General features: G+C 45.0%; 1 protein-coding gene across 2 annotated transcripts in view; it reads left to right on the forward strand.

Moving 5' to 3' along the window:
• The window catches only part of RAB8A (RAB8A, member RAS oncogene family), a 73,240-nt gene extending 59,893 nt beyond the window's left edge, over positions 1–13,347 (forward strand). Inside the window, exons 8-9 of one of the 2 annotated variants that reach the window (XR_013272235.1) lie at positions 8,410–8,842; positions 8,917–13,347. Coding sequence is in view for 1 of the 2 variants with exons in the window: in XM_077475954.1 (XP_077332080.1) it covers positions 8,410–8,502 (93 nt within the window). In the remaining variant the exon portion in view is untranslated. Of the gene's footprint in view, positions 1–8,409 lie in introns of both variants that reach the window. The other variant, XM_077475954.1, reaches the window with a different exon arrangement.
• The last annotated feature ends 1,736 nt before the right edge of the window (positions 13,348–15,083 follow it).

Genomic DNA, 15,083 nt, shown 5'->3' on the forward strand with positions numbered 1-15,083 from the left:
GGCAGAGGGGCTTAGTCCCTTGACGGTTACATAGACTTGACTTGTCAAACAAGACTTGCACTGGCATGGTGGGTCACAAGTCTAGAGCTGGAGTTGGGAGCATCCTTTTCTCCCCTTTGGTCTAGATCTAGAAGGTTCTCCTAATGGATGCCAGCCTGTTCTGTAGAGTGCTGGATACCCTTCCAGTACAAGGAACTTGGTCGCTGTAGGAAGGTTGTCTCCCCATCAATATTCTGGCCTTTTTGACTGCAAGGTCATTCAATCTGTATTCGGTTGGACAATGCAGACATTTGCATACGTTAACCAACCAGATTCTCTCTTGGGTGAAACTTCATGTTCCAGGCTTGTCTGCTGTTTATATTCCAGATGTGGACAGTTTTTAGGCCGACTTCCTCAGTCAAAATTTGGAATCCCAAGAATGGTCTCTTCATCCCAAAGTGTTTTTTAAGATGTATCATAGGTGGGGAACTCTGGGTATAGACCTCCTGGCTTCCAGGTTCGGCAGCAAACTGATCAAGTTCGTCTACCAAGTTCAGGGATCCTCTAGCCATCACAGTGTATGCTTTGATGGCTGAGTTGGATCAGTTCAACCTGATCTACACTTTACTTCCTTTACAATTGCTTCCTCATTTAATCTGCAGGATCGAGATGGGAGGGCTTTCTGGTGTTTCTCATTGAACCGACATGGCCCAGGAGGACATGGAACCTTGGCAGACTCTGTGGCCCTTTATAGATTGTCCTAGGGACTGGTTGCTGGCCTGCTTCTCAGTCACTGGCTTTAATGGCCTGGCTACTGATGCCCAGGTTCTAAGGCACAGGGGCTTGGTTATACCTACACTCCTGAAAGCTAGGAAATTGACTCCCTGCAAAGTGTACCCTTGTACTTGGAAGGCAAATTTCTCTTGGTGCAAGCCCAGGAAATGTCATCCTCTAAAGTACTCATTGGGATGAATCCCGTCTTTGGTGTTTTTGGCCATGTATAGCATCAGGGGTCAATCTTATCCTTGGCAGTTCCTTTTTAGAGACCATTTGCCTATCACTCCTCAGTAAAGGCCTTTGTGCAGAGTGTCACTCACATTTGTTGCCTAGTGACTCCCTTAGCTCTTGGCTTGGTTCTGTTGGTTATTCAAAATTACTCTTTGTATCTATACATACACATATATACTCTGTCCACTCTTACTTGCAAGGTTGCATGCACGTTGACATTACTTCTGAGTGCAGAGTGTACTTCACTAGGCCAGTTTCCTAAGAAGTGATTCTTGGGCTTTTCAATATCCGACAGTTGTTTCTCATATTAATAGGACTGCCGCCTTGTCTGTTCTTAACATGTTTGTTAAAGTGGTATTAAACTAAAAGGCAAGCATTTTATTCTATTGCGGCTTACCAGTTCTTAGATGTGATGGCTATGTTAGCTAGGTTTTCTTTTCCTTTTTATTTTCATTTGGTTATCTGGTCAGTAAGTCCTGTTTTTTAAGAGAGCAAGAAATCCTGCAAATGTAGCAATTGGAGTATTGAGCTAAACCATATACCATTGACTGAAAGCTGATCATTTTAAGCACCGTTTACTTACGTAAAACTTTTGTCCCAAAAGGAAAAAAAAAAAAACTGTTGCTGTACCTGCTTATGAAGTGTTGGGTAGCGTTTGGCTTCAATTTGTTAGAGTATCAAAATTTGCTAGTACATCTGTGCTAGCACATCCCTTTCTCCCCCAGATTAACAATACTGCCGTCCAAAGGTGTCTCTGTTGTGCCTCCATCCAGACTGGGGTCACTTTAATACAAGAAGTGTGTCACTGGCCAATTCACAGGTGAAAACTGAGGCGGAAAAAAAGAAAACTAATGCAACCACCATCTAATGATTGGAAAGCTGCAATATAATCCGCTTTTGGTTTTCAGTTTAATACTGCTGTCTTTTTTTTTTTTATTTTTTTTTTTACCAGGTAGACCTCTAACCCTCAGTTGATGTCCGCTCCAATGATGAGGTTCTTCAGGAGGTTTTGTAGAATCTGTTGAGCCCCCTCAGTTTACCTGTTGGTTATCACGGGCCTCTTAGCTCTTAGTCTGTTGCTTGCTGTGTTTGCCCACCCCTTGGACTGCTTTTTGTCATTGCTATCTATTTAAATACTCACCTTTTTTTGTGTCTTTTGATGTATGGGAAAAAAAAAAAAAGTTTCTTACTGTCACTTTTTCTTGGAGAACATTGCTTTAATCTCTGCTGACCACATTCAGAATACACTCAACCACCTCATTTTATTACGCAGTGCAAGTTATTGCACCTCAGTGGAGGTAACCTAATGCAGAATATTTTATGGCCAATGTTCTCTTACTATGCGATTTTGATTTACTAGAGGTTGTTCACTTAACCACTTCAGCTCTGGTAGGTTTTTCCACTTTCACGGCAAGGCCAGTTTTTTGATATTTGCTATTTCTCTTTTGTTCATTGACGGACACAGCTCCATTAATCTTAGTGTAGGGTTATTATGCCACCTTCAGGAGAGGACTAGGCAGAACATGTAGTACATGTGAAAACCAGAACTGTACAGTTCTGCCCAAGGGGTGGTCCCTCTGGCAATAACCCCTCAGCCTGCTTGCCTGTAGTCTCCCCAGCCTGACCATGGAGCGTTTGCAGGCCCTAGCTATGCACTGGGTCGGCCACGACATGCCCCTCAGGCTCCAGGGGCGGCCGGTGAGCGCAATGCTCCGTGCACACATATGACTGGACTACGGATGTCTTTGTCACAGTGTGCCATTGCCCGCAGCCACCCCTTACTGCCCGGGTGTAGGTCTGTGATGGGATGCCTCCAGCTCGTCCGGACGGTAAGTACAGCTCTCCCTGTCTCGGCAGGACAGAGCAGCTGGGCATTCCCTGGGAGGTGATTAGGGAGTACCTCTTCTCCCTTTCCTCTCTCCCTGTCCCTGTTTTCCCTCCCCCCGTGGGGGATGCTGCATGACTGGGCTGTAGTGCCTTGTGTACCTGGGCCGGGGGACTCTGATCCTTGATTGGGGGCTGCGCTGGCTAACTGTGTCCCTGTGCTGTCATTTGTCTCTTTGCTGGTGTCTGTGGGCTCTGCATGTGCTGCTGCCATATCGCTAACCGCCGCCATTTTCAGTGTATCTCTGTGTACAGCATGATTCCTCTGCTATTTTCTCAAAGTTCGGTGGCCATTTTCCCTTTTTTTTTTTTTTTTTTTTTTTTTTTTTTATGCTATACAAGGACGGACGGCGGCCATTTTCTTTTAGACCAAGCGCGTGTCGTCGTCGTCTTCCCCCCCCCCCTCCCCCAGCGCTGCTTCCTGTGCCTCAGAACAGTGCAGTTTTTGTTCCTGGACACTTGTGAGCTGACACAGTGATCAGCGACAGCACGGCGCAGCACTTGGCCGAGGTGAGTCCTGCGGTGGGAGCCCCTCAGTCTGTAGCAGCTAGGAGGGTGGGGTTGAGCACCTTGTCCTAAGTCCCCAAGGGTGGCAGACAGGGTGGGTCAGCATGGCGTCAGAAGCTGGCGTTTCTTCCCCAGATCTCCCTGCAATTGCAACCGGCTCACCTGCAAACAGTGCAGTGCCTTTGGATGCTTTGTCGGCGGTCCTTGAAACGTTCGTTGCCAGGGTGGAGGCGGCGTGTGGGAGTAAGGGGGGTAAAAACAGCCCCTGCCCCCCCCCCCCCCCACCCCCAGAGCTCTGATTCAGACTCGGGGCCCGCTGTGACTGGCGGCCCCTGTTCTGATGTGTCAGGGGACGCTGACCAGGACCGTTCAGACAGTGAGGATGATCCCGTGTCCGGGTCCGCGCAGGAAAAATCGCTAGTTGGAGCACTTATCACTGCTGTGCGTGATACCCTAAAAATACAGGATGCAGCAGGATCCTCTGCTGAGGTGGCGGTCCCTCTTGGGTCCCGTTAGCCAGCCCGTACACATAAGGTGTTCCCGTATCTGACTTATTTTGATAAGTTCGTATACGAGGAATGGGGGGGCCCGCAACGGACCTTTTCGGTCCCAAAAAGGATGGCGGTGCGGTACCCCGTTAAAGAGAGACTCCTTAAATGGTGGGCTCCCCCGGTCGTGGATCCCCCAGTATCCAAGTTAAATGAAGTAACCACGATTCCGGTAGAGGAGGCTCCTGCATTTAAGAACCCTACCGACAGGAGGGCTGAGGCAGTGGCCCGGTCCATGTTTACAGTGCTGGCGTCAGCGCTACAACCGGTATTGGCCATAGCATTGGTGTCTCTGACCCTTACTGAGAGGGCAAAACAATTGCACCGTGAATTAGAGAAGCAACAGTCCCCTCCAGTCTGCGTAGAACTAGCAGACCAGTTGGTGCACGGCCTTAAGTATGTCTGTGATGCGGCCCTGGATACACTCCAACTGTTCTCCAGAGCATCGGTATCAGCAGTGGTGCTACAGCGCCTAATCTGGCTCAAATGCTGGTCTGCAGACCAGGCATCTAAGAAAGCCTTGACAGATTTGCCCTTCCTTGTGATTTGGAGCGGCTATTTGGAGCTTTGCTAGATGACGTTATTAAGAATGTCAAAGGTGGGAAGAGCACATTGCTCCCCCAGTCCAAGAAGGGTAAGGAGCCACGCCGCAGGCAAGGGCTCTCCTTTTCTGGTTAAGAGGCTTTTTCATCCGCCCGGGACTTCAGGTAAGAGCTCCCAATCCAACAGGGCGACTGCGGAGGGACAAAAGTGCCCCCGGTCTTGCAAGCCTGTAAGCAAAAGTACTACCGCATGAAGGTTTGCCCCACACGACACGGGTGGGGGGGTCGCCTTTGGGAGTTTGCAGCTCGGTGGGCCTCCCAGCTGTCCCACCAATGGGACTGCAAACCGATTTCATCGGGCTACAAGATAGAGTTCCTCTCTTGGCCACCAAACAGATTTTTTCCCTCCAGCATACCCTTACTCCCAGCTCGCCGGAAGGCCTTGTTTGGGGCAGTAAGGGACCTGCTCAGCCGCGGGTAATAGTGCCTGTTCCAAAACCGGAAATGTTTCAAGGGTTCTACTCATATCTGTTTGTGGAAGGGGTACGTCCAATCCTGGCCTAAAAGCCCTCAATTGCTTTGTGAAAGTACAAAGGTTCAGGTTGGAATCGGTTCGCTCCGTAGTCGCTGCACTCCATCAGGGGGACTCCCTGGCGTCTTTGGATATCCAGGACGCAGACTTGCATACCATATACCCATATGCCTCAGGCATTGGAGGTTTCTGCGATTTGCAGTGGGGGAAGAGCACTACCATTATTTGGCTCTCCCCTTTTGGCCTGGCTTCAGCCCCCCAAGTCTTTACCAATTATTGGCTCCAACTTTGGCGTTGTTGCGACAACGTGGGATCGCAATTGTGGGGTATCTGGACAATCTCCTCCTGAGAGCAGCTTCCACCTCAGAATTAAGTGAGGATGTGGCAATCGCCATGCAAACTGTACAGGAGTTTGGGTGGGTGTTGAACCTCAAAAAGTCGGTACTAGTGCCGACTCAGCGACTGAGTACCTAGGCTTACTGCTGGACTCCGTCATCCCTGGATCGGCAGATTCGGGTGAGCTAGTTAGTCAGGGACTCTCTTCTCTGGTGGCTGAGATCTCTGGCCCTTTGGTCCGGGAAATCGTTCCTGCCTCTTTATTGGCCAGTGATCACAATGGACGCCAGCCTGACCGGCTGGGGTGAAGTACTGGGAGTATAATCAACCCAGGGCCTCTGGTCAAGGGAGAAATCCCAGTTGCCGATCAATGTGCTCGAGCTTCGAGCGATCAGGCTATGCCTCTCCACATGGTCGATGAGACTACGAGGGCGTCCGATCAGAATGCAGTCAGACAACGCCACAGCGGTAGCATATGTCAACCATCAAGGAGGAACAAGAAGCTGCTGCAGCATGTGAGGTTGCTCACATCCTTCAGTGGGCAGAGCAACACGTACTGGCCCTGTCAGCCATATACTGTACATCCCGGGAGTAGAAAACTGGCAGGCGGACTGTCTAAGTCGCCAGATGCTGGACCCAGGAGAATGGTCATTGCATCAGGAGGTGTTCAGGCTCATTTGCCTGCAGTGGGGCACACCAGATGTAGATCTTCTGGCCTTTCGGCTCAATCGGGAGGTACATGTCCAGGACCAGAGATCCTTGGGTGGACGAATCAAACGCATTGGTGGCTCCATGGGAGCAGTACCGGCTGATTTACACCTTCCCTCCGCTCAAACTGTTACCACGTCTGCTCCGCGGAGTGGAGGCCGAGAGGATTCCAGTAATACCGATTGCCCCGGATTGGCCTTGATGTCCTTGGTATGCCTGGTGACGGATACCGCTGCGAGAAGTCCTCCTATCGCAAGGTCCGATACTCCATCCTGCTTTACCATTGCTTGTTTTAACGCCATGGCTGTTGAAAGCTAGGTGCTAAGGTACCGAGGTCTGTCTGACTCGGTAATCTCCACTATGCTGAGGGCACGAAAATCTTCTTCTCGGAAGATATACCATCGTACGTGGAAAGCTTATATCTCCACATGTGAGGAGATGGGGTGGCGTCCACGCACCTATTCTGTTTTCAGGATCCTGCTGTTCTTACAGCGAGGAGTGGACCAGAAGCTGGCCTTGAGCACCATCAGGGGACAGATATCAGCTTTGGCTGTTTTTTTTTTTTTTTTTTGTTTTTTTTTCCCCCAACGACCCCTGGCGTCTCACTCATTAGTGAGCACCCTTTGTGCAGGGGGTTCGACATGTAGTCCCTCCGGTGCGACCACCCCTACCTCCGTGACATCTGAATCTGGTGCTATCGGTGCTTCAGAAGCCGCCATTTGAGAACATCAGGTAAATTCCCTTGTTGACTCTTTCTCAGAAAGTGGTCTTCTTAGTGGCTATTACAACCAGGAGGGTTTCTGAGCTGGTGGCCTTGTCTTGCAAGTTGCCCAATCTGGTTATCCACAAGGATAAGGTGGTGTTGCGTCCGCAACCTTCTTTTCTGTCGAAAGGTGATTTTGGCTTTCCATCTCAATGAGGACATTGTGTTACCATCTCTGTGTCCTAAACCGGCACACCCTAAGGAGGTGGCCCTCCATTCCCTGGACATGGTCCGGGCCCTAAGGGTATACCTGTCTGCCACAGCTCCCTTCCGGAAGTCAGATTCTCTGTTTGTTTCGGTTGCTGGTCTGAAAAAAAAAAAGGGCTGGCGTTGTGGTTGACCACCATCTCACGGTGGATCAGGCAGATTGGGGTCCAGGCTTACTCCCTGAAGGGACAGGTGTCCCCCTTTCCTGTCACGGCCCATTCCACCAGGGCAGTTGGGACCTCTTGGTCCTTCCGACATCTAGCATCAGTCTCCCAGGTGTGTAAGGCGGCGACTTGGTCGTCCGTTCACACTGTCACAAAGTTCTACAAAGTTGATGTAAGCGCATCTTCTGACGCCTGCTTTGGCCGCAGAGATTTGCAGGGGGCCTCTAATGTTGCAATTTACACTCTTTCTTCTTGTTAGAGAAAGTTAAATTTTGATTGTCCGTGTATTCTGATGCATATGTTGACCGCAAATTCTGATGGTTGGTTCAGATGGTGACTCCTTCGTTGGGGAGCACCTCCTGGTTGTGGGTGAAGTTATGTTTTGCTTTTCCCACCCCTCGTTATGACACTGCTTGGGGATGTCCCTACAGTCAAGATTAATGGAGCTGTGTCTGTCAATGAACGAAAGAGAAAATAGGATTTTTGTACTCACCGTAAAATCCTTTTCTCTGAAGTTCATTGACGGACACAGCACCTCCTATTAATTTACGTTATACTGCTTGTTGACGTACTGAGCTTCGGGAAGCAGGCGGAACTGTACAGTTATGTTGTTTTTCCCATGTATTACATGTTCTGCCTAGTCCTTTCCCGAAGGTGGCGTAATAACCCGACGGTCAAGATTAATGGAGCTGTGTGTCAATGAACTTCATGGAAAAGGATTTTACAGCGAGTACAAAAAGCCTATTTTTTTTGTGCTAATTTAACTCGTAATTGCTAATAATAATTACTGTCACTGTACTAATGACACTGGGAAGGGGTTAACATTTTAGGGGCAATCAAGGGGTTAAGTGTGTGTACTGTGTGGTGTTTTACTAAGCAATGTGGCAGTTTTTGCTCCCGGCTTTGCAAGGAGAAAAAAAAAGGCACTTTGCTGCTGTCAGAGAGCTCAACAGAGGGGCTTTCTTCTATCATTTGCTCAGGTGATCAGTGGGTTCTGACCATGAATCAAAGGCCAGGACCAGCTGTTTGGCTTGTGCTGTAGTGAGTGACAGCACAGCCTGGATGGGCAAATTGCTTATATTTGCGTGATTCTGCACATCTGAGCCGCCCTATAGAAGTAAAGCTACATGAGGTGGTCGGCAAGTGGTTAAAAATGCACATGAATTTAAATAAGGGGACTACTGAAAAGCTTGTGATAAGTCTAAATCTAACGCCTTTATATTTTTTCCAGGAGGGAAACAGTTCCCAGGGCAGTAATCAAGGAGTGAAAATAACCCCAGAACAACAGAAGAAGAGCAGTTTCTTTCGATGTGTTCTTCTGTGAGGGACCTTGCCTTAATGGAGTTTCTTGCTCCATCAAACTGGACTGTGCCTGTATTTGAATTCCTGTTATCACAGACCTAGAACCTTAAAGCACCAGCTCTGCCAAACCTTGGCTACCTGAATGAGAGTGATGAGCTCTGTTTTACTAAGCAGTTCTGGAATATGTTCTAAGTTTGTACATTTCTTCATTATTTTCCTTTTTTGAGATGAAAACCAGATATTTTTTTTTATTTTTAATTCAAGGCCTGTTGTCTATAAATCCAAGCATTCATATAGAGCCATATTTCATTATTATTTTTTTTTAACTAACCTCTAAATGTAATTGCTTTATACATGGGTACGTGCATATGATCTTTACGTGCACAAATACAAAGGCGTGTGTTATCTACCCATACATGCACATATATGTATGTAGAAATGTGCACCTTTTACATTTTATTTCAAAACTAGTCTTCCTGGTCATATCTGATGGTAGAACCAAAATTTATTTTTTGCTTTAAGGAGATCTAGAATTTTGTGTAATAATTTTAAGAAATAATACACATAAATAAGACCCTGTTAGTTGTGTCTGAAATATAGCCCTCTTTCAATGTAAACTGGCATTTGTACAGGGATAAGTCATATGGTTTGTCATGCTTTCTTATCTTTAGATTTGAAATATGACCTGTTAAGTTGACCTATAAAAGCTTTTACATCCAGAGAATAAAAGTAATAGTCATTTTCATAATCTTGACTTTTACATGAACGTTCCAAGCGAGCAATGTAAAAGCTATAGCTAATTAGAGGGTCAAAGAACTCTATGAATATTTTTTTGCCAAGTCATATACGGTGACTAGGACGATTACTTCCCCAAATTTTAGTTGTCTTAAAGTTCTAAAAAGAGTACTAACAGATGTTTGAAGTTTACAGATCTGATTTACAGACTGGCAATATCGGAAACTGACATTATGTGCATTAATTTGTAGTATGACTAACTAGAAATAACCCAGAAGAAAATGTTAAAATTGCTGCAGGTCCTTTCCTTGTAATATCTCTTTGGCTATGATGCACAAAGAAGACTGTGAGGAATAGATATCCTTTTGTTATAGAATATTTCCAACTTTCTGATCAATATGGTATTGGAAGGAGAAATGGCAATGAAACACATGGGTTTGCAAATGGTATGCATTACAAATCATGTTCATTCAGGCATTGAAGTAGTCAATGATCAACAACTGTAAAGTGATCTTCAGTTACTTCTGAACTTTTTGTAAAGACACAGCATTTTACAGTAAATGCAAACCTTTCTCTCTGGGGGGAAAAGGCATACATCAGAAGCATTTTCTAGTGTAAGCAGAGACATAATACAGGTGTCTACAGTGATTATTTTATTGCCCTTGCTTTCATCTCCTAGTGGTTAGAGAGGTAGATGGGAACTCAAATGCACAGCTAACTTATATATGCACTTACAGAAAAAAAAAGTTGTACTTGCGTTTATATTTTAAAGCTAAACTGTTTGTTTTTGTTTTGGATAGAGTAAAGAAAAATTTAATCTGTCAGGTTTTTACGGACATTCTGGGGATCGGTTAGGGAGATTTACCCTCATTTTCAGAAAGGAAGCGAGGAAAAATCAGCAACGGACAAAGAACAAAATCATTTGACACAATTCTATATTTTCTTTTCATGTTTACTATGGAAGTGTTTTATTTCTGCTTGTGTTGCTGATGGGAGAGTTCTTCTCCTTCCAGACTTCCTGTTTGGTAAAGTTCTAGATAGCTGTAAAAATCAGACATGTTCTAATTCTTCCTCCATTGTATCCAAAACGAAGAAGAAAAATTTGGGTTGAACTTTAGTTTGAATTGACAAAATATTCTCTTTGAACACATAGGGGTCTTTAAATATTTTAGGCAGGATTCACAAAAGCCCAAGAGTCACACTTCTTCTTTTTTTTTTTTTTTTTTTTTGAACTGTGTTCTAATCAAAAAAAATAAGTGTGAATCTAGGTAAAACATTTATAAATGGACCAACAGTGGATCGTTGCATTGGATTCTTTGGAAAATTTGGATTGTTGATTCACAATTTGATTTTTACACTTTCAGATGACTTGTTTATTGGAATGGTTTTCCTGGAAACTGTTAAGAAATAACCCGTTCCTTTTTTTTTTTTTTTTTTTTTTTTTTTTTTTTTTTTTTTTTTTAGTAAAGGTTGTATATCTTTCATGATCTAGTAAGTCATCAAAAGAGGAAAATAATCTTTAATGTATACCTTCTATATGTAATTAATTAAATTAGCATGGTTTATTATTTTAATTAAATGCTTGTAATTTGAAACAGAAATATTAACAGCCCTAAAATATAGAGGATATGGATGTGGTCACATTTCATTTGTAGTATGGTGATCTAGTTCATTACAACTGGAGGAAGAAAATGAGAAAAAAAGTGGAATTTGCATTTATAACCATTCAGTCCTTTGCTCAGAAAGTCAAAACCTGACTGGTTACTGCGGGCACTCCTGTTTTTCATTTTCTACCATTGCAGTGAATAAGCCCCAAAGCTGGAAATGAGATAATTCCTGCAGCTTTTTTTGGTGCTGTCCCTAACGACTGCCATGAAAGTTGATCAACTTTAACATCTTGGTCATAACCTCTTCTGTCCTTTTGTAACATGCTGAAATCTGCAGTGACTACCATTCCTTCATAAAACTTCCATCTGTATAAATATTCTGTCTGTATGCGAATACTTTAGGCAGAAATTTTGCTGATGAATGTCATAAAATGCCATTTTCTACAGAGTGTTCTCTGCAATGCTCAGGAAAAATATATTTTTATTAAAAAAGAGCCAGACCTGAATCCCTAGAGTATAGAAATGACTTTTTTATAACTCAGTAACCTAAACTGCTCCTCCCTTATAGCCATGTTCAAATGCTTTATTTTTAGTATTTTCTTCTTTCTTGAATGTTTATATCCGTTCTCAATATTGATGGTTATCAAAATGTCATGGCTGCCCATGGCTCAGGTGTATAGTATGTATTGCAATTACAAATTTTACCTATGTGTCTTGGCTGTGTATGAAACCGCTAACCACTCCAGTGATTTCACTGTGTACTTCAGGCTGTAAAGTGCTATAACTTATTTTTTTGTATTCATTCCATACACCACATCTTGTATGTAAAAGGTGTTTGGTGTGCATTATACCAAATTATATGTTTGATTACCATGACCAAAGAGTGGAACTGGTGGATTTACAGCCTCTCACGAGTTTATTTTTCTTACTTTATCTTAGTATAGGACCAATACCAATGCTAAAGGACCAGTTAATCTAAAATACATATGATGACTTGTATTTACATTTGTAGTAAAGAGGAGTGCAGCCTGTTCCATATTTTCAGGCTTAGGCCATATTCACACCTGCGAATGGGCTCAAAATTGTTTACATGCATGAACCCTAGCGGAGGTTCCCAGCTATCAGCTGTGGGAGGCAGCCCCATTGAAAGCAATGGGAGGCTTTCAGATCCGCAGCTAATCCAGACCCCTAGTTTTTGTAAACGTTCATGAGCGATTTTGCTCATGACAGGTTTACGTTTAAAAATCTGAAAGGATGAGTTCAGTTTACAAAAAAGCCCAGTCTCGCTAGCTTTCTAATATAACCCAGAACCCTCCCTCACAGGTGTTTACTTACCGCTCCATGATAGCAGCAGCCTTCTCCGGTGTTTCAGTTCATGCCCACTCTGCACAGTAAGTCCCCTTAAACTTGAAAGTCACAATACACTAGAGATGCTAGTACAAGTCCCCATTCGTGTCTCTGGCGAGTTACCATACCGGTGCAGCCAGCATTCAAAAATATTTCAGGCAAGAGGACCAGTAAGCACTTATGGGGGCCACAGAGATCATGGAGAGGTTTGGGAGTTATTACTTAGATTCAGTGTAAGTGAACTTTTACGTCAAGTGACTGCCTATAGCAGTGATGGCGAACCTTGGCACTCCAGATGTTTTGAAACTACATTTCCCATGATGCTCCACTACACTTCAGCGTGCAAGAGCATCATGGGAAATGTAGTTCTAAAACATCTGGGGTGCCAAGGTTCGCCATCACTGGCCTATAGTGACATTTAATAGAACCGTTGGGAGTCTGCCAGTGATATGTCCAAAAATTCACACAGTTTCATCTTTGCCATCTATCTTCAGGTCTAGAACCCTTAGGGTTTTTCCATACAGCCATAAATGTTGCTAATCTCTATACCTTCAAACGCACTGGGGGGAATTTACTAAAACTGGAGCAGAGAGAATCTGAACTGGCTATACAGAGTAACCAACCAGCTTCTAGCTTCAGTTTGTTCAGTTGCATTTTGAAGCGTAGAGACGGATTGGTTGCCATCCATAGCTGCTCCAGTCTTGGGAAATTACCCTGATTTGTATTTTTAGCTTTACTGGCCCTTTAATTAAATACTTCTTGCTAAAACACACTTTCTAGGTATTCCTTCTAGAGTGGCATTCACATGTGATGTGTACTTTATTCACACTGACCAAATAACCAATTTCATATCTGCTTGGCAGCCTCCTTGCCAAAAACAGCGCTTCGCTGTTTTTGCAGTACTAGAATCTACATGAGGTTTCATGTGTCAGTCTGTTTTTTGTCTAGGTTATTGTTTGAGAAAACTGCATGCACCTATATTTGTCTTTCTCTTTAATTTTATTTTCACCAAATGTTTATGGCTTCCATCACAGTAACACTGCGGACTGTTGGACTATGCCAGATAGGGTAACAAGGTTCCCAGTTAGCAGTACAGCAGAATTTGCAATACATGCAGCTTGCACTTCATGTTTATTGCCTATTGTTCAATAGATAAAAATAAATATTTATAACAGTGATTTGGCTATTGAAGTTTCTTTAGTAAAAATGGTGGATATGTTTTGAAATTGATTACTTGTTCACAGAAATAAAATTTGTAAAACCATTTTTCTTTTGTTATTAATTAAATTGCAACTCTAACCAAAATTTGGATGTGAAAAAAAAGCTAGCACATTGGAGTTTCAAGTTAAAAGGAAGCTTTCCTAATGAGAAATGTGTGAAGGCTGCATTGACTGAGCTTTTCTGTAAAACCTTCTAGTTGCATGGCTGTCATTTTGTTCCAGTGGCCTGTTAAATTGCTGACCTGGAAACGTGCTGATCAGCATTGAGGTCAGCAATGGCAGACTGCATATTACAATCCTTAGAGAGGTTGTAAAAAAAATGTTTCTCTTATATTCACCAACCAACACAGCTCCTCTCTTAGCCATTGGGTTGTTTGCCCTATTACTAGGAGATACTAGGCATTAGTTGTAACACAACACTCAGAACTCTTAGTTCCGCCCAAGGGGCGGTATCTTGGGCAACAACCCTCCCAGTCTGTCAAACAGACCTCCAGTTTTTATTTTGCCTTGTGAAGGAGAAGGAACCCTGCGGGCCCATAGGTCCGTGCTTTTTTTTATGCAGAAGCTTGGCTTTTTGCGCAAGATGAATGATCCTGTGATCCGCTATCAACAGCCGGCTGGGTGACAGGCTGGATACCCTTATTCTTGTAATCTCCCCAGTCCGGCCATCGAGCGTGTGCAGACCAGAGCTCCGCGCTGGGTCGGCCACAATGAAACCTCAGCTCCAGAGGTCGTCTGTGAGCTTTTATGCTTCGGGGCACACATATGACCGGGGCTACTGATGTCTGCATCACAGTGGGCTGAGGCCAGCAGCCACCCTGTACTGATCAGTGAGTGGGTCTGTAATGGAATGTCTCAGCTCCTCAGGACTGGTAAGTACAGCTCTCCCTGCCTCGTGGGGCTGAGCAGCTGGGCATTCCCTGGGAGGTCGATTCAGGGGTCCCTCACCTCCCTCTCTTCTCTCCCTGTCCCCATCTTCCCTCCCCCCTTCCTGGGGGGATGCTGCATGTGGCTTCTGAGCGGTGTGTGTGTGTGTGCACCTATACAGGGGCTCTCTGGTGGGCTGGGTCCTGTGTTTCATGCCTGTGAGGGTTTGCTGATGTCTTGTACGGCGCTATGTTTTCTGCCATCGTTTTTCTTTCTGTGCCTCATGGAGCTGCTGGCGGCCATTTTAGGTGTGGGCAAGGGCAGCATGCCTTCCTGGGCTTCAGCTGCCATTTTCCTAGTGATCTTCTATTCAGCACACTGGGAGCCATTTTCTGGAAGCCTGAACACATTTTTTCAGTGTTCTCTAGCAGCAGCATGGCTCATGTACTCTCGCCATTTTCCCTGTGTTTTATGTCTTTGTACTGGATGTTGGGCGGCCATTTTATTGAAGCCTGAGCACATTTCAGAGCGGTTGGCGCTAATTACAGCAGCTGCCACCGACACAGCTTTTGTTTCCTCTGCACCTGGGAGCACATAGGGACTACAGGCAATAATTGTGGAACAGTGCAGAACTCCTCAGGGTGGTGAGTCTGGCGGGAAAGAGCCCCTCAGCCAGCGACAGTGAGTCCCCTTCAGGTGGCAGACAGGGTAGGGTCAGCAGGGCTTCAGAAACTGGTGCTTCTTCCCCCGAAATCCAGGCAATTGCAACCGTGTCACCTGCGGACTGCGCAGCGCCCATGGACACCCTGACGGCAGTCCTCAATTTG

Source organism: Lithobates pipiens, unplaced genomic scaffold, assembly GCF_037356315.1.
Source record: "Lithobates pipiens isolate NorthernLeopardFrog02 unplaced genomic scaffold, aLitPip1_a1.2 Scaffold_13, whole genome shotgun sequence".
Lineage (NCBI taxonomy): Eukaryota > Metazoa > Chordata > Amphibia > Anura > Ranidae > Lithobates > Lithobates pipiens.